At 40.5% G+C, this 20859-nt stretch overlaps 1 protein-coding gene and 1 non-coding gene across 4 annotated transcripts in view; both read right to left on the reverse strand.

The window, feature by feature from the left end:
* Positions 1 to 20859, reverse strand: part of LOC134399692 (LIM zinc-binding domain-containing Nebulette) — a 181354-nt gene that overhangs the window by 109910 nt on the left and 50585 nt on the right. For all 3 annotated transcript variants that reach the window (XM_063127787.1, XM_063127795.1, XM_063127780.1), the window contains one exon: positions 11938 to 12022. In XM_063127787.1, coding sequence (XP_062983857.1) covers positions 11938 to 12022 — 85 coding nt within the window. The remainder of the gene's footprint in view (positions 1 to 11937; positions 12023 to 20859) is intronic.
* Positions 9535 to 9699, reverse strand: LOC134413449 (U1 spliceosomal RNA). The gene has a single exon (XR_010026473.1). It is a non-coding gene; the product is annotated as a U1 spliceosomal RNA (small nuclear RNA).

Raw genomic sequence — 20859 nt, forward strand, 5'->3', positions numbered from 1 at the left:
AATCCCAATTGGTCACTGGTACCAATCCCAACTGTCTATACCCAGCTCTGGTAATCAGAGCTGGCAGCTAGCAGCTTTAAAAAAATGAAATTAAAGATAAAGAGATGAAACTTGGCACCATGGTAGCTCTTAAGTGGGGATTTTGCCATGCCAAGTTTGATGCAGATCCATTCATCCCTTGAACTTTAAAAAAAAATCCTAAAAATCAAGGCATGAACAGTTCTGATTCAAACTAATCCTTTTCTGTTCCTCTGTCACTCTGATGAGAAACATTGGGGGGGGGGACATGGGGGGAAAACATTGGTTTTTGAAGTGCAGGGTACTGACCAAAAATTGAAAGTGCCAGCACATGCTCTGGTTCTACATCTGCAACAAATAGTGCCCCTTTTGTTATAAATTTTGCTGCTACATTTGAGATGTGTGTGTGAGAAAAATACTGGGCAGACCCTGCATTTGAAAAGGATATAGAACAGCGTTCCACATCCTGCTGCCCTCCAGATGTTTGAGATTACAACAATTTCCCTGCTTTTTGGTGCTTGGTTGAAAACTGTAGAGCCTTAATGTTGTTTTGTAAACTGTAGTTTTTTTGTTTAATGAATATATTTATGATTATTGTTTCCACTGCTTAAAAACATGATTTAGTTAATTGTCATTACATCTAACTGCTGTAGTGGAAAACAGATTTCATGTTCAGTTTAGCTACATGCCAAATGCAACTCTACTGAAAGGAGCCTTAGAAAGTGAAAGAAATAATGGAAATATTTCATAATATAAAAAGAAAGGAAAAGAAAGGAAAAGGGGATAGATTTTAGCTAGCTAGCTAAAATGGTTTCTTGCATATGCAAAGCTACTTCATTATATAAAACTTCCTTTTGGGAAGAGTTTGTAAAGCCAAAAAGCTTACACTCCTTCACAAACAGAAGACAGACAAGTAAAAGATGGCATCTTCTGACAATAAAGCAGTTTTATGTTGAAAACAGGATACTATAACCTTTGATGATTAACCAGAAACAAGAAATAAAACAGTATTCACAACAAAAATCCAGTTTGAGGAGATTCTGCAATAAACCTGAAACCAAAACATTAGAAGAAATTCTAATTCTAGAAGTGAAAATGGTAGTGTAGACCACTACAAAAAGAACATTGGACCAACACTGCTTGAATGCTAAATCTGATATATCGGCCTCAGCTAGACCGGGCGAAATCCTGGGGTGAACCCTAGGATCGTCCCTGTGCGTCCACATAACACACAGGGGATTCCAGGATCAGAGAGGGATGATCCCTCCCTTGCCCCAGGATCTTGCCCTCCACTTTGGGCCCGCTTTTTCCGCGGGCCTAGGCTGAGCCCAAGACCGCAAAACATGCAGCCCGTTGCCGCAGCTTGACCAAGCTCCACGCAATTACTTGCGTGGAGCCAGGAGCTGCGCCCATCGGGGGTAGGGTGGGAGGAACGAGGAAATTAAGTTAATTTTTTTTAAAAAAAAACCTTACCTTTGTGCACAACAATTCATGCGCTCCATCTTCTTTTTTAAAAAAATTAGTGGATGCGACACCTCTCCTCCTGAGGTTGTCGCGCCTTACATGTAAACAGAGGAGGGATCTCACGTTAATCACAAGGTGAGATCTTCCCTCCTCCATCGTGGGATAGAAGGTAGCTAAGGCCATCCTTTGAATGCTCCCTTCCATTACAAAATTAAATGCAACATGAAAGTAAAGTTATACTGGATTCTTTACTGTCTTCTGATCTCAGCAAGCCCCATATATTGACTCAGACCATTGGTCCTTCTAGCTAGGCAAGTGTAAGGCAGCTGAGCAGCCAAGGTGAACACAGAGGCAGAGAATAGTTTCAGGATGCAGAAAACAATTTTATTGATAAAAAACCCAAAGCTTTGGGGGCTCTTACTTTATTGCTAGGCCTTCTTCAAAGGATTATAATAACGTCTGCAGAGATTTTCATGACAGATTATCTTGTGCTGTTACTCTACTGAAAGGAGAGTGTTTACAACACAAGACAATCTGCTGTAAAAAAAATCTCTGCAAACACTATTATAACCCTTTGAAGACGTCCTAACAATAAAGAATGAGGCGAAAATGGGTTGGACTTAACATCTATAAATTGTTTTCTGCATCCTGAGACTATTCTCTTCCTTTGTGTTCCTTCTAGATAGGCATTGCCGAAAGTTGGGGACCACTCCTCTCCTGGAACCCACGGGGGTCATGCCCCTGCTCCAGCCTCAGCTGTGGCAAAAAAAAAAAGCAGTGACTTTGCTTGAACACAAGGCAAGCAGGCAGTTCGTGCCTTGTTTGGAAGCAGAACTGCACTCTCAGGAAGCTCTGGGGCTGCAATTCTGCTTCCAAACAAGGTGCACAAGCCCTTTCTCTGTGGTGGCACCCCGACTCTGGAATGCCCTCCCCCTGGAGGCTCGATTGGCGCCAACATTGATTTGATTTCGACGCCAAGTAAAAACATGGCTTTTTAACAAAGCCTTTGATGGTTAAACTCACTGGCACATTGTTTTAACTGTTCTAACTGTATCTATTGCTTTTAAATTATATATTGTTTTAACTTGGATCATGGTTTAATTTGTTTTTAACTGTGTATATTTATTGTTTTATACTGTATGTTTTTATCTGTACGCCGCCCTGAGATCTTAGTGATATAGGGTGGGATATAAATATTTTAAATAAATAAATAAATAAATAATATGTACCTTGTTTTCCAGCAAAAGCTCTGCCTCCTTTGCTGTTGCCAAAGAAAGCAGTGGGGACCGCAAAAAAGGCCGGGGTATGCATGTGGCTATGTGTTTGCCACTCCTGGTCTAGACTGACTGGTAGCAGCTTTTGAGGATTTCAAGCAGGAGACCTTCCCAGCCCAGTAGAGGCTGATGGCTCCGATGTCAATGGGGTGGGGAATCTGCTTTGGATTTCAGTGGGAATAAATGGGGTGGATAGCTCCTTTAGAGTTCTGACCGGTTCTGGAGCAGAGTCATCACCCTACTGACATTGAAGCTACCAGCCTCCACTGTCCCAGCCCTATGTGGAGAAATTCCAGAGACTGATCCTGAGACTTTCTGCATGCAAAACATGAGCCCTACCTCTGAGCTATGGCCTCTATTTTCAAGGATTTTAGACCTCAGTTTTTCTTCCCCATCAGCATTCATCATTTTGAAGTGTGGAGGCCCCCATATGTTTTGTCCTAAAGCTCATCACTAAGCCAACTGTTTAAATAGTCTTTAAAATTATACACAGAAGTCACTTCTAAATACGATGCTGGCAGACATACTGCCAACCAAATTTTAAAAACCTATCTCAAAATATTGCAGCCTTTTGTTTCTCCACATGCTGGTGATAGGGATTTAACAAAATATATGCACTCAACACTAAGTAAACAGATAATTTTAAAAACGTAGAGCTGTCACAGTAATTACAGAGGATAAAATGATGGAATAACACCAACTGGTAAAGAACTGGGTAGTTACATATCATGTAGTTAACTGGGCAGTTCTCCCTGTAAAAGCTCACATGACCATCTGCAATGGTTTGGTTAGAAGAAGAAGGAGGGAGGAAAAAGGAAGAAGGATTCTTAAATTAAAAACTTAATAGTTAAAGAATAGCATAGGCTCAAATTCTTTAAATATAGAAGCAATAGAAAAATACAAAAGTCAAAAGCAGTATAGCATAGCATAGTTTTGCTATGTTTGGGAAACAGCCATGAACAATAAATAAAGGGAAAGATGACAAAGGTAGGTACAATTAAAGTCTCACTGGGGAAGCACACAAAAAATGTGATTAGGCCAGGATAAGAAAACCTGAAGATACAGAATATCTTCAGGTTTGTATTGTTTATTTCAAACCACATCAGTATAACAAAGATAACTTCCAATCTTATGTAACTCGAGGCATAGACTCTAATATACTCATATTTTCCTTTTCTAGTTTGGACATAATGCAAATAGTCAAGTGTTACATGCACAAGCTTTGGGCTCGGGCATTCCCACTTCCCCTCTTGCTCTCTTGTGCTGCTGCAAGGACAAGATTGAGATGTGATCTCTTCAGTTTCAATTAATTATGGTTTACTGTTATGTCCAAATCCAGAACTATGGTTAATGGCTTAGGGAGACAAGCCAGGATCATAAACCTTGATTTGAAATTGGCTTGTTTCCCTAAACCAGGGGTGGGCAGAAAGTAGATTGGGATGTACTAGTACATTCCTGAATGATTTGCAGTAGATCTCCAAATGTTTCTGAATACATTTTTTTTAACAAAAGCAACAACAAAAAGCTTCTTTAATCTATTTCCCCCTTTCAATTAAGGTGTTAGAATCCCTGATCTATAGTAGCTCAGATGTAGATTTGTATATAAAGGGTATCCTATTGTTTGATTCATAGGTGAAATACGTAAGTGACTCCTCATTCTAAACCACCATATTGCACTGGTTCCACCATCACCACCATTTTTGTACTTGATTATGATTGATGGACCTTGGGGTTTTCCCATAAGCCCAAAGTCTGCTCACCCCTGTCCTAAACCATAGATATGACTAACTACACTTTGTCCATGTTCAGACATATTGAGTAACACAGTTAATTGAAAGAAACAAAAGCTTCCATTCTCCTCCTTGCAGCTGCACATGACAGAGGAGAGGGAAACGTATGAGCCCAAGGGTAACAAAAAAAAGTTACACTTGTTCACGCAACTGAATGCAAAATGTAGGGTGGGAGAACTATTTTGTTAAACGAAGTATTTTTTCATGAAAATACATCAGCAGATACACATAATATAGAGATGCTTATATATGTTCCTGGGTACACATAGACACAAGTACAGTAAAGGAAATAGAAAGGTCTACCATAAAGGTTCTAATATTAAGAACACAGAGATCCTGTTCACGCTAAGCCACAGTGACTAAGCATTTTGAGCTAAACATTATGGCTTAGTGTGTCATGTGAACCATTCCTAACCATGGCGGCGACATCACTACAGTTTAAACATGCTTATTAACCATTTACTGCAAAAGGGTTAGCAGCCTAACCATGGCTTAGTGTGTCGTCTGAACAGGGCCAATATAAGTGATGGATACATTCAGGTTTTCAAACTTCTCACTTTCTCCTCATCCCAGTGTTATTCTGAATCCTCTATTTACAAACAGCTTGACTTTTTTCTTTTTTCCATCTCTCTTCTCATAAACTTCTATGGATGGGGAAGAATACATTTGGCACTAATTACAGACCAGGTGGTATCACTTTCTGTCAACCATCTGGTCTCAGTTGGTTAGGAGCACCAGTACCAAATGACAAAGAAATTGCTATTAATTATTTTTTAAGACAGCAAAATGAAAATGCAGGACCTAAAATAAACGGGAGGGGAGAATAGAACCTGAGAGGGGTGACAAGAGAGACGATGCTTCTTTTTTAAATAGTTCTAATATTCAAGCAGAAAAAAATCTGGTTTGGCATTTAATAAAATTTGTATTTTCATAACATTGAGAAATTCAGATACATTTCTTATTGTTAAATGTGAAATAGAATGATACTTATTCCTTCTCATCGGAGTAATCACTATCAGACTTTTAATTAAAGAATTTAGCAGACAGTAACATATTGCTGTAAATACTAGGTCACAGCATATGTCTAAAATAGCCTGATCAAGCTTATGGCAGTGTACAAAATTGTCCACATTCAAAACCTTGAATTCAGCTTTCATAGGTGTGGGAAGTTTTTAAAAAATGAACAGATTGAGCAAAACATTATTTTTAAATAGTTGTGAGGTAAATGATTTCAGCTACTCTTTATTTCAGACATTGACACATTTAGAACTAACTTTTTTCATCCAACAAGTGATGCTAGTAAAAAATTTATTTTATTTATTTAATCCATTTATATCCTATCTCTCTTCCATTATGGAACTGAAAGCAGAGTACATGGGTACCCCAGCAGTCTCCCATACAGGGACTGATAGACCCATACCTCCTTAGCTTGCTTCAGCAACATGGCTGCATCATGTGTCCGCAGAAGACATCCTGGGACCAACCACATACAAGGCCAATTTAATGTAGGGAGAAGTTAATGCTGCCAATTGACTCTGGCCTTAGCTAGCCTAAGGTTTATCCCGGGATCGTCCCGGGGTTGTCCCTGCCTGCTCCTGGGATCCCCTGTGTGTCATTTACATGAACAGGGATGACCCCAGGACGATCCCGGGATAAACCTGAGGTCTAGCTAAGGCCCACCTCTGCATTTATACCCCAATGAAATTGCCCTTGGGGATTCTTTAAGGCACAAAATGATTTTGTTTAAATATGAAGCACCATACAACTTCAAACTATCTATTAGCTTTGGATACAAACCAAAAAGAACAGCTATTTGTAGGGTATTTTTATTCATACATTTTAATACAGGGAGGATGAAATAAAATGATTATTTTTGCTTGGCTCAGTCAATTTGCAGGGGTGCTGGCCCTACCCAAGTATCAGAATATTTTTATTTGTATTTCACATTTTTGCTACCCTAAGGATGGAGCTAGGTTATGTGTGTGGTGTTGATGGTAGAAACTCCTTTAAGATTCCCTAAATTCTAACTAAGTCAGGTACAATTCTTTATGTGCTGTTAAAACTTTTATTAATAGCTCTTATTATTATGAGCTCCGGCTATTGGGCGGTATAGAAATGTAATAAATAAATAAATAGCACTGATTGATTTTTTTTGTAGGGCTGCAACTGTTTGTTTGTTTTTAAATCTTCCCTGCCATTATTGAAAAGATATTTCTGTGGCATGATTTAACATTTTAGGAGGGAAGATCAAACAATACAAATTCACAGGGTCAGGTAAATGTTCCTCATCTTCTGATTGGCCAATAGGAACCAACTCAGATTGATTATCGGGTTAAGTCATCTGGACATGTTTTAGAGTGCATATGGTTATTCTCTGGAGCAACTAAATTTCTGGTTATAAGGGAGATGTAGTACCACCGCCTGCCCACACATAAATGTTCTTAATACACAGGCTTTTCACAGTTTATGGTTTTATATTACTTCGTTTGTGTCCTACTCTCCCTTGAAAGAGCTGAGGATGGTATACATGAAAATTCCTCCACTTACCCTCAAAACAACCCTGTGAGTTAGGCTAAGACAGTGACTGGCCTAAGGTCAACCAATACATTTCATGACTAGATAGTGACTAAACATGGGTCTCCCCAATCCTACTCCATTACAGGTATTGGATTGTTAGAGCTAAACATCTGCAGTAAAAGTTCATCCATTTCAAAAGCAACTGAACATGACAGAACAAAAATCAATAGCTTTTCAAATCAAGCATTCTGCAATCAGTTCCAATTAACCTTCTGTATGCACTGCAGAGTATGTTTACCTGACATGTTCCTTTGTTGTTTTGAACCATACTTTGGACCCATTAAGCATTATATAATTAGGAAGTCACACCAGAAATCAATGTCTGTCATTCAATATTAATGACATTCAGATGGCCTGACTTTTTTTCTTTTCATCTGAAGGGTCATGCAAAATGTGTTCACACACTTTTTCACAAAGTGAAAAATACAGCAAAGTATTTGTAACCAAAGTTTTAAAAATCTGACAGCGGCACACACTATTTACTTATTACATTTATAACCCATCTTTTTTCTTCTTTCTGGGCTCAGCGAACAGCCAATTACCTGTGAGGGGCATGTGCATGGCTATTAGCGTGTTTTACCACCAAGTGTGGGGTTTTTTTAGCAGACATATCTCTGCACAGGAGTGCATATTCGACACAGTTCAACCATCTGTCAGGGATGCTTTAGGGTGGATTCCTGCATTGAGCAGGGGGTTGGACTCAATGGCCTTGTAGGCCCCCTCCAACTCTGCTATTCTATGATTCTATGATATGCCCCCATGTGTTGCTGCGTGTCTGCGCTCCTGCGCATCCCACACAATTAACTTTTAAAAAATCCTGTGCCCCATAGCCATCTGCCTAGCCCCACCCAGTTCTATCAATACACATATGGAACCGCTGTAACGGGGCACACATGTTCCCACAACGGAACTCCTCTAATTGAGGAAAAGATCAGTCGTGTGTGTCCCATGAGGGGCGATCATGAGAGTGGGGAACATTTGGGAGCATGCCTCTTCTGTTGCGAAATGGCTGCAGGTGTAGATTAGGCCCAGATCAGTGGGCAAGGAACTATACCACAGGATAATAAAACCAATGCTTGAGGTGCATGGAGATGGGGATTTGTGTTAGTCCCTCTACAACAAGCCACAACTCTACAACTTGGGGTAAATCAAAAGAGAACGACTATTTGATTAAATGGAAAACTAGGCCAAATTAACCCTAGGCTGGACACATGCTCTAAAACTCTACAGAAAGGATTCTCCACTTTTATATAACTAAGTAGAGGCTTTATAGTATCTGACTGGCAAAACTACAGCCGGATCTACACTACTGTTTTAAAGCGCTTTATAACAGTTTTGATAACTGTATATGGAGTGTGTCCTGGGCCCCAACTGTTGTCAAAACTGTTATAAAGCACTTTAAAGTGCTTTAAAGCAGTAGTGTAGATCCTGCCTAGATCAAACAGTGCCTGTTCTGTGATCTCAGATACTTTTCTATACTCCAGACAATAACTAGTAAGAGGCTGAGAACAATTCTTCCTGCTCCTGGGTAGAAGGCTGGGTCAGGCCTGGTTGACTTGTTCTTGTTAAACTTATAAAGAATGCAAGATGCTGGTCTCTTTTTCTTGGTTTACAATGCACCTGTCCCAATATTTATTTAGAATTTTCTTCTGCTGTTAGTGAAAAGGCATTAAGCAAAAAACTTCTGGTACCATGTGTTCTTAATGTTAGGGAGAATACAAGAGCTTTTCATCTGCTAACAACACTGTCATTTGAATCTACAGAAGGAGCCTCCATTTTAGAGAACATTCCAGCTTGTTCATCTACTGTATTCTTTTGGCCACACTTCTAATTTTTACCATCTGGCTGATTCAATCACATTATTGTATAGAGAATATATCCTCATAGGAAAGTAATCTCAAGTGTCATCCTTATTGTGTAGAAACGAATCCATCCGAAAGCAATTAATTTATTTATTTATTTATTACATTTAAATACCGCCCCACAGCTGAAGCTCTCTGGGCGGTTTACAACATTTATTGAATTAAGTCAATAGCTAATGTTACACGTTCACCTCCACACATTCCCTGGATGTGTGGAAGGGAAGGATGAGACTGCATCAGCTAGCCATGCTCCCAACACCAGAACACCCCTCTGGCTATGCCCCAACACCAACATATTAAACTGAACATATAAAAGGGGGCCTTTGCACATAAGGTTGAAACAAGCATAGGAGCTTTCCTATGCAATCAATAAACTGAATTGCGTAAAGGTTCTTGATTGCATAGAGCTATATTATTATTATTTATTACATTTATATACCGCCTCATAAGAACATAATATAAAAAGTGCCATGCTGGATAGCTGAAGCTCTCAGGGCAGTTTACAAAGATTAAAAGACTGAACATTAAAAATCAATAGACAAAATTTAAAACCATAAAAACAGATAACATTTAAAACACTACCGCGAAGTATGCAGTCAAGTTTCCCACATTTGGGGAAATCACCAGAGCCAGCAAACCCGGAGTGCAACGGATGAGCCTCACCCTGGGAAAACCACCTTTGTGATCATGGTGTCTCCCCTAGAGGGGAAGTATATAGGCATAAAGGTCCCTTTCACATATTCTGAATGTGTGGATGACAGGGACATGGCCATAGAACCGCACTCACATGAGGGGCTGGCTTACTGGCATGATCCCACTTTCCCTTCCACAAACCCAGGGGACATGGGAAGGGGAACTCATAAGAACATAAGACGCGCCATGGCCCATGGGTCCATCTCGTCCAGCACTCTGTTCACACAGTGGCCAACCAGCCAGGGATGAACAAGCAGGACATGGTGCAACAGCATCCTTCCCCCCCACTCCATGTTCCCCAGCAATGCATGAAAGGGGCAATCATGATACATGGAATCTTCTGGGACAATGTTTGCTTCCATTGTACCATTTTGTTCCTACCTCTTTTGATAGTTGGAGAATTTTGTCCCTTAACAGTTTTTGTCATCAATAACACCACCTTGGTTCATACATCACTCTTTTCAAATATAGTTAACATTTTCTATTTTCACATCAGGATTTCACATAACACCTGAATATTTTCACATCAGTAACATTAACAACAACAGTGTAGATTAAATGTTTGTTGTTTTACTAATTTATCATCTGACTCCCAGTAGACCACTGACTCATCAGCTGTAACCTTAAAGCTTCAAGCCAACAATGTGAAAACAAAACACTATCATACCGAACAAAGGGTCCCTTCAACTCTCTTCCTCCCCAATTTATGTAAACAAAATATGTCTCATATTAAGCAGAAGAAAAATAACATTCTGTACAAGGCTAAATTTTAAGAGAATCACCTGTCAAAAAAGGAATAGGAACACTACAAATATGACTCAGATTGCTAAGCATAGGCAAACTTCTCTCACTGCCTTCAGTGAACATCTACAGGACTTTAAACACCCAACTGATAATGAATGTAATTTTCATATAGTTGTTTCACTATTCCATTGTAAACAAACAAACCAAAACAAAAACCATTTCATGAATGTAGTGATGAATATATGGAAGACACCATCTAGCTCTAACTTTGAGATTTGTAGGACTTGATCAAACAGTGGCATACATGTGTACAATAATGTTTGCATTATATTAAAACAATGTAGCATTTCCTACATGATGCATAAAATGCTGGGAATAAATGATTAACCAAATACACTAAAACATGCATGCAAGCAGCAACTAACACCACTAGAGTAAATGGCAGGCCTATGTGCATTTCCCATATCAGTTCCAAGGAAACATGGGTGGGAGGGTGCTGTTGCACTAATGTCCTGCTTGTGAGTTTCTGACTTGACAGCTGGATGGCCACTGTGTGAACAGAATGCTCTGGACTAGATGGACCTTTGGTCTGATCCATCTCAGCTTTTTCTATGTTCATTTCCCCAACATCTTTTCCCCTTCATTTGATGGAAGTCGCTTGCACTCTTGAGCACAAGTAGCATGTATCGCAACAAGACGGAGATAATTATTAGTGTAAATAAAGTGTGGCAACTGCCTACCCTGGCCACAGATTCACATGAAGTAATGAAACTTATTGAACCAGGCGAACACAACTCCTATGATCAGGGTAGCACTTTTCTCCAAGGGATGCACAAGCATCACTTTGTTAGGCCCAAAAGGACTTAATCCTTTGCATGTTCTCTAAGCAAGTGCATAAAAGGACCAGTGTTTTGCTATGCTTCAAGCAAGTATGTGAATACAATACACTTGTGGGCAGCCACAGCACTTGCTATCACATCCGCCTACTCCTTCCCATGCCCCTTCCCCAAGGACCCACCACATTTACTTTAGCCTAGGAAGTAGTTAAGCACCAAGTCCTAGCATCCATCCTTGGCCAATAAGGTCACTCTGCCCAGGAGCTTGGGGGCCCACCACCATCGCACTTGAGATGCAGACTGAATGGGCTCTGTTTGCAGCCAGTATGAGTGGGACCCTCCCCAACCTACAACTGTTCACAAGGAGTCAAATGGAGGCTTTCTCAGGCCCTTTCTACACCTAAGGGTTATCCCAGGAAAATGGAGGGATTGTCCCTGCCTGCTCCCGGGATCCCCTGTGTGGCATTTGTTTGCACAGGAATGATCCCGGGATATAGGGCTGGTGTAGACATGCCCTCAGTGTCATATGAGAATGTTTATCTAGGACAAGATTGCTTCCATGGGAGGAAAAACACATTGTTTGAACCAGCCCTTAGCACTAAAACCAATGTGAGATTATTTTAGAAGAATGGAACCCCATTGTCCATAATTATTTTACACAAAATAATTCACAGATTACCTGACTTTGCAATTCACTCTGCTGTTTCAATCGAAGGTTTTCAGGTGTGTCTGTCACTGTAGTGAAGGACTGCTTTGGGTAGTGCCTAGAACAACAACAAAATCAAATATAAGAGCAATTACTGATTCGGAAAGTTGTGAACTTAACTTTCTTTGAATTGTAGTTTGCTTCCAATGGCCATTATCCAGAAGACTACTACAGGAATGCAAGATCATGTTTGTTAAACAAACTTCCAATAATTCTTTTCCACGGCAAAGAAAGAGAGAATTGTATATCTGTGAATAAGCAAAAAGACTCTAACATTGCTGATGCTTATTCTAACAAAGGATTCTGCATAGGAGAAAAGAGCAACTTGACTTACCCATATTACCTTGTTTCAATAATAATATGAAATAATATTTGGGACTTTAGATCTCAGTGGGAATTTCTTATTTCCAGTATTTACATAGCTGCATGGAAGATAAAAGAACATATTCCTTAATTTAGAAGAACTGCCCTTTGGAATTTTGATCCAACACTGCTGGGGGTGCAAAACCTCAGGTCTTAGGGGCTAAAACTGGCCCATGTGGCATCCCAGTTTTGCCTTCAAGGTTCCTCCAGATGGCCACAACCCATTTCCCCCAAACACCAATCATTTGGTGTTTTCACAGCTTTTCTGCAATTTTCTCCCATTTTAACAGGTTGAAATGCCACTCCTAAGGTTTAGGCCATATCAACACCTGCCTTTTTTCTCAGGATCGTCCCGGGATCATCCCTGTGCATCCAAATGACACACAGGGGATCCCGAGAGCAGGGAGGGACAATCCCTCCATTTTCCTGGGATAATCCTTAGGTGTAGAAAGGGCCTTAGTTACAGGCAGTAGGAGCTTTAATTTAAAATATGTGGTATTTTTGGTATTTTGGTCCAGCCACTTTTGCTTTCTGCCCCATCCACCACTGGAATGCAGTCCTCAAGAACTTCTCCAAAATGGAATTCGGCCCTCAGAATGATAGAGGTTCTGCACCCCTGGTCACTACAGAAGGAGTTCCTCATTGAGGCCCACCTGGTACCGTCATCTTTAGGAACCAGGTTAAGACTACCCTCTACTCCCAGGCATTTAATGGCATATGATGGAGCACTCATGTCAGTTGCTTTGAACAATACTTCTTCTAAGACTGGGGTGGCCAGACTTCAGGCTTGTACTTTTTACTAGAGCTCCAAGAGCCAGGTTCAAACTTACACTTAAAACTGAAGAATTCTGATCTCAGGAACTTATTTGGAGTACCAGAACTAAACTGAGCTCACGATCCCTTGATGCAAAAATCCACTCTTGGTTACCCTTCCACACAAGCTTTCTTCATTTCAGCCCACAAAGCATAATTCAAGGAAGATTGGAGGAGTCAGTCTATTGTTCTATCATAAACTATTGAGAGTCAGAAACCCTTGCTGAACTACTACGAATCAACAAGCACTACTAGTAGATCCCAAACTAGGGTTGTACACCACCTTGGGTCCAAAACCGGAACCCAAAATGAAGTGGGCCAAATCAGCCCACCTCAGTCCATATCCAGTTTGGTCTCGGATCAGCTCAAAACTGTCCAGAGCACGGCAGACTGAGCCCAAAGCACTTCGGACCACTTCAGCCCATCTGGGGTGATGGTGATCCATTGCCTCAGGCAGATAGGGCTGTGCAGGAGGTCCTTGCACAGCTCTATCACAAACTACCTTCTACCCACCCCTGCTCTAAGATGCTGCCAGCCAGCCACAATATTTCCAGTTCTTGCATTAAAATCAAGAATTTTTTTTAAACAAAAAACTACTACCTGATTAACTGGGGATACTTCTTGCATCGATTAAAAGACTAACTAACAGTAAAATCCTATGCATGTCTACTCAGATGTAACTCCCACTGGATTAAATGGGTCCTATTCCAAGATAATTGTGTATAGGATTGCAGCTCTACTATGCACCCAAAGCATTTTACTGCAGTAGAAAATGAATGTTAAAGCATTCTGTTGAACTGACGCAGATAATGTTCCATGAGGTTTTGAATAAGCAGGAGATGGTGTGTATACTGGGCATGAAAGTATGAGAAGAAAACCTAAGAAAGAGAAACAAACATTTAAAAGGGGAGAGAGAGAGAGGAACAAATGTTTAAATTGGGGGAGAGAGGGAAGCAAAGACAATGTTAAGGAAAACCCAATACCCTTGCCAAGGCAAGAGTTTATCTACTCTGATAGCTAGTGTCCTATAGACATGAATGAAAATATATAACTTAGTCCAGGTTTCACTTATGCTACCCAGAATGGTTGCTCTATAGATGACCAATGTGGTTTGGAAAAAATATATCTGGCAAGTAACCTTTCAAGCCTAATATGCATACAGTTCGCAAAGTTTTACAATCTTGATCAAAATCCTTATTTTGTATGCAAAACTGAGCTACTGCTGAGATTGCCACAAAGGAATCGCTGACATTCCACCACCCAAAAGGTCAGCCCTATTAGTGTTAATAGTGCCGGGATATTGTCTTACATAAGTGAAAAATGTATTCAACAAGAATGTACCACAAAGAAAAGCAACCTACTCAGCATCTCTTCTTCAATTTGAAATATTATACTCCTGTCATATGTTATTATTCCAAATACAGTTTTAAAATACTGAGTCATGTTGTTGTCATGCGGAATCACACATTTACAAAGCTGTAAACTGACAGTTTTTATTGGTTCACCCTGCCTTCCTAAGTTCTTTTCTGAATTACCTATATTAAAAAATGAAACAAAATAATTTACAACACAGACTGCTTGTTGCGGCAAGAACACTGCTGGGAATTTATTTATAAACCTTCTCAGGATCTTAAGCTCCAGTCAAAAAGAACACAGGCTCAATTTGCTAATGTAAAGGCTGTGTGACATTTAGGTGTCAAGACGTTTTCCCCTCTCTTTTTGCCTCCTAGCTTTCCCAATTAGTCATCACATATTTGTTCTAAGCAAACAAATGCAATACTTCTACACAATTGGAGCATTATTTACTACAGACAAATGTGAAAGTTTCATGTTGGCCATTTAATCCAACTGGAATTTAATGATGGCACAAACAGGGATGGTACAATAAATGGGGAACACTTTGCAACTGACTTATATCTAGTGAGAACAGCCTAATTCCAACAGGAAGTGAGAGAAGTATCCAGAAGCCACAGACTGCCTCCGAAACAATTTAGGAAGGAAGGGATTGGGAAGCACAATGGCTGCACACACAACTACCTGGCACATAGTACTATTTGGGAAAACAACAAAGGAGCATGGACTGATGCTGTGCCCACGTCCTGGCCCTACATAGAAAGGTGAAAGAGGTGCAGAAGAGGTCAAACAGGAACTATTGCTTTCCCAACTCTCTCCACACACTGTGAGGTAACACACAACATGGTTTATTGGCATGTACATACAATTTCTGAATATTCCCTCTACACCTTTAAAGAGTGGTAGAATTGTAGCATTTCAAAGAAATCAGCAGGGCCGGCCTTACCATTAGGTAGAATGAAGCAACTGCCTCAGGTAACAAAAGAGTCCTTCAAGGCCAATGTGCATGACTGGCATAGGTCTGGAGATATAGGCAATAGCTAGACAGGGTTTTATCCAGGGGCGATCCTCAGGATCGTCCCTGTGCGTTCACATGATGCACAGGGGATCCCGGAATCAGGGAGGGATGATCCCTCCCTTGCCCTGGGATCTCGCCTTCCCCTTCAAGCCCAAGACTGCGGAACGTGTGGCTGGGCATCATGTTTCGTCCTGGCTCCTCGCAAGTAACTGCGAGGAGCCAGGAACTGTGCATGGGGCGCAGAGGGGGGTGGGGTGGGCGAGAGAGGGGAAATAATTTTCTTTAAAAAATCCCTACCTTTGAGCGCATGAGTGCTCATGCGCATCTTCTGTTGTCTTTAAAAAAAGAAAATGGCGGCTGCAATGTCCTTTCCTTCCGAGGCCATCGTGTGCCACGTGTAAACAGAGGGGGATCTCGCAATAAATACATCACAAGATCTTCACCCCTCCATCGCACAATAACAGGTAGGTCTAGCTGAGGCCTGAGACTTCAGGCTGAAGCTGAAGAATGATGCACAGAACACAGAATTCTCTATTTGGCTATATGGAGTAGTGTTTGTTGTCATGCCAACACTAGTGCTGCAGCATAATGAAAGATGACTGAGGGTTGGCAGTTAGGAAACTGATGCCTTGTTGCTGATTGAATAGCAGCTCTTCACTTGAAATTTTGCAGTTGGCTCTCATATCTGGAGGTAGAGCCAGGAGAACAGGCGCATTTAGGTTAGGCAACTTCTGTAGAAGTTTGAAAGAGTGTTACTCATAGAAACTGTTTCTGAAGCAGTGATGTAGTGGAACCAGACCTTGCAGGAACACAGCACCAGCACTTTTTGATTAGCAAGATCACCTGCCACCTCTCTCAGACAGAGAAGTCTGAGCTCAGAGTTCCCTCTGAGCTTAGCTGCAGTCTTCACAGTAGCTGGAGGGAAAAGGATTTTCCCGGCAACAATATATAGTTCTGAGCTATCCCTGTTGTAATAAAAAGTATTTTGGGGTGGCTTGACCTTGAATGGGCAATTAAAACCCAACCTGCCTGCTTCTAGTAGAAACGAAAACTGCTAGAATTGGTTTGCTGATATGGATACATCTGCCTGTGTTTTTCACCTCTGAATTTTGTTGTGAACTGAATGAGCCTCAAGGAAGCTTAAAAGCAGAGCATTTTCCAGTTGCCCATCCTCAGCATCCTGGATCCAGAGGAAAGCTTTCCTGAACATGTAGTTCACACATAGCTTTCATGTCTGATGGAAGGGATTTAATGGGGGAAAAACCTGGGGTATAATTGATAGAATGCATATAGTAAGAGTGGCATGAAAAGGTGGTTAGGACATGTAGTACCCTCTCCAAAATAACCCTGTCCATATGAACAACCTCCTGGCTGAACCTTTGGGTATTCCAATGATTATTTGGGAAAATCACACACAGTATTTGGAACTGAACCAATGCATTCATGAGAATCATATCAGCAATACCCAAGCTTTGCAAGAAAGAAGCTTGCAGCGTTTCGATTTTGATACTGGGCATGAATCTCTCTTTAAAGTTAGAATTTCTCTTTGAAGCACAACTTGAGATGTGCTTTCTGCTGTGCACTCTGCTCTTTGAAGTTCACCATCAGAATACATCTGATAGCAGAAAACTTGTAAAACGAGTTTTGAAACAAGAAAAAAAGTTCTACAGAACATGCTGTGTACATAATGCTAGAGGACTAGAAGCAAAGAATAATCATCTAACTTTTAATTCATCCACCAGAAGAACCGAGGTGGGGCAATTATAGGATTGTAGCCAATGTTAGTCCTATTTACAGTCGTCCCACTGAAATGAACAGGACTAAAGTTAGTAATGATTGATATAAACCCCATTTATTTCAATGAGTCTACCGTAAATAGGATTAACATTGGCTACAATACCATTACCCTGCACAATTAAGCAAAAAAAATCATCCCCTCCCCCCAGAAGTTAAAAAGCCTGCATTGGCTGCTCTGTGGCGGTAGAATAAAAAAAAGAGTACAGAGTAAGCCCAGTGCAACATTTAGTCCATAAAAAGACAGAACTGGACACAATGTAAAAATAGATACATTACTTGATTTTATATATATACTAAATGTTCATCAAAGGAGGAAATTTAATGGTTTATATTGATTTTTGTTTTGTTTTTCCCATTTCTTCCTGTTATAATAATAATGGGTTTGTGTTTAAGTCACTTCGAGACTGCTTTTTTTCACTGGGAACCAAATAATAATAATAACAACAACAACAACAATAACAACAACAATAACAACGACAATAATGAGAAAAGAAGAAAAACCACATTATTATTATTAAATACTTGAATTGTATCACTTTTTTATCCTTTAGCACCAGAAAAAAAATTCTTCTCCTGAAACACTGTTAAAATGAAGAGGAAAATATGAAAGAGTAAAACTGACATAGAAACAAGACAGTAAAGAAGGGAGATAAAAAAGAAAGGAATAATTTCCCAAATATCTTCTCCAGCTATGATTTTTTTTCACTATGTCATAAGTATTAAAAAATGAAAACCATTAGACAAGTTGCTTATATGGGGGTAAAGACTTGTTAAAACAATAACATTTCAATAAAAAAAAAATACCTAATTCCAATGAGGCACAGAATCTTGAATGGCTGATTCCTCCACAAGATAGTGTCACAAATGATTTTGGAAGGGGAGACTAGACTCCATGCTAGGCTAATAGCACCAATGGTGACATCAGCACTGGCTATTACAGTCAAACCTCTCTCCCTGCAACACCGCACTGCAATAACACACAAAGGAATTTACTCTAGTGGTGGTGGTGTTGATGGTGTGATGTCAGATGGGAATGGGGATCGTATGGCCCTAAGATGCTATTGGACTTTAACCCCCATCATACCCCACCACTGGCTATACTGACTAGAACTGATGAGAGTTGCAGTCCTTGGGCATGTCTAGACCAGGCAATAACCCGGAAATTGCCCCCGGGATCATTCCTGTGTGTCCACATGACGCACAGGGGATCCCAGGGGTAGGGAGGGATGAACCCTCTCTTTCCCTGGGATAGCTGGGATGGCTTTAATCCTGACTTTTTCCATGGTCTCAGGATCATCCCAAGACCACAGGATGTGTGGGCAGCCGTCCCGGTTTCTTCCTGGCTCCTCGCGAGTAAACAGAAACTGGGCATGGGGCACAGGGGTCTTCAGAAGCTCCGTGCCTATCGGGGGCGGGGGGAGAGGGATCTCTTTTAAAAAAAAACTTACGGTAGTGATGGAGCGCTTGTGCACTCATTTTCGATAAAAAATAAAACAGAAAAAATGGCGGGTGCAACGTCCTCTTCCTCCCGGGATAGCGTGCGCCATGTGTAGACTGAGGGGGAGGATCTCGCAATCACCATATCGCGAGATCCTCCCCCTCCCCTCCATAGGTCTAGACATGGCCCTTGTTTCCCATCCCTGGTATAATCGGTTTTACATGCTCTTTATGTGGGTGCTGGCCACTTCAGAAAATAATAGCCAAATGTTTATTTTACTTATTTATTTTATTTATTGCATTTTTATACCGCCCAATAGGCGGTTCACAAAAATTAAAACCATAATAAAACAACCAACAGTCTAAAAACACAAATATAAAATACAGTATGAAAAGCACAACCAGGATAAAACCACGCAGCAAAAATTGATATAAGATTAGTTAGAACAGCAAAATTTAAATTTAAGTTAAAATTAAGTGTTAAAATACTGAGAGAATAAAAAGGTCTTCAGCTGGCGACGAAAGGAGTACAGTGTAGGCTCCAGGCAGACCTCTCTGGGGAGCTCATTCCACAGCCGGGGTGCTAAAGTGAAGAAAACTGTTATGCTTGCTTCTTATGACACACCACCATTAATACCATGGGAAAGAATGGAGCAAAGGTCCCTTCAATCCAACTAGCATTTTAGAATAAATTCCTTCACATATTTGCAACTAGCCAACCATTAATAGAAGTGACACTTTGCTCTTTACAGAATAACAAAAAACCCTGCAAAAATAAAGTCTGTTTGAACTTCCCAGCACTTATTTTATTTATTTACAGGATTTATATGCCAGCCCATATCTAATAAGATTCCTGAGAGGTGAACAAGAAAAAAGAAATCAAAATATACAATTAAAATATTTACAATCAAATTATGTAATACAACCATTAGCCGGTCAAGGCTTTTCAACAGCAGGCACCGAAAACAAAATATCAATGTCTGTCTGACATCAACAGGCAGGGAGTTTCACAGAGAGAAAGAAAGAAAGAGAGAGAATACCCTGAAGGATTACTCCAAGTGGACTCCAGAAGGATCACAGGTCCAGGAGTGCGCCTAGACTTCTGTGTTATGCATTACCTCCCCCAGTGCCATAATCCTGACATAATTTGTGTACACACACACACACACACACTCCGCAGCTGCTTTTTATATAAAGTTAAGGGATGGGAGATCTGATCAGCTCATTTACTTTGGCCGCAAGGTGCAGACATACTATAGAGTAACAAGTCTCCACACAACAAAAACAGCCTTTGTAATGAAGAGTATTCTCAGAGGAGAAAATGTTTTCAGGGCTCATGGACAGAATTTTTAATAATTCAGATTTGATATGTTATTATTTCTGAAGGCTGCTAAGAATCAAACAAAGAATCTTTTTTGGTTTGCTTTTCTAATTAAGCAACATAAATCAGATTTTGCTATTTGTTTTTATGCCCTTCAATCACACATGACCTAAAACACCTCTGCTCAATGTTTCCTTTACATTGCATTGTTCTGTCATGTTTTGAGGAAACATGCCCTTCCCCCTGCTAGCTACTATTTTCTGTGTGACGGGCAAACTTTTCTCCCCCAAATGCCCTGGAAAGACACAAGATTCAGGGCATCTAGGAAAGAAAAGGCAGCCTCCAGGAACAGCTAGAGATACCTCTCTGTGGCCACAGACAGCAGCATAAAAAAGAAAGGATGGTATTTGATATCCACAACTGTGAATATCAAAATGAATGCACCAGTTATTAATGTTGGAAACTGGGCAATCACAGTCAACACTCACAGCCAAGTATTTGTCAGGCTTCCTGGTCCCTCAGGCAAGCCCACATTCTGGCAAACTGACACGAGACATCCAAATCAGTAAGACTTCTTTATTGCAGGAAATCCCATACCAAAGCTTAATGGTTGCACACTTCACAAATCATATAGCTGATAGTCAGTAGCAAAAGGCTCCAAGAGCTATAGGCTCCAAGAAATTCCAGAACAGTCGAAAGCTAATCTCTACTACCATGACGAGATCCCCATCAACGTGGTTTCCCCACCGCCATCTCCACTGTTCTGAACGCAAGGGAAGGTCAATCCGTACAA

The sequence above is a fragment of the Elgaria multicarinata genome, chromosome 1 (assembly GCF_023053635.1).
Source record: "Elgaria multicarinata webbii isolate HBS135686 ecotype San Diego chromosome 1, rElgMul1.1.pri, whole genome shotgun sequence".
Taxonomy (NCBI): domain Eukaryota; kingdom Metazoa; phylum Chordata; class Lepidosauria; order Squamata; family Anguidae; genus Elgaria; species Elgaria multicarinata.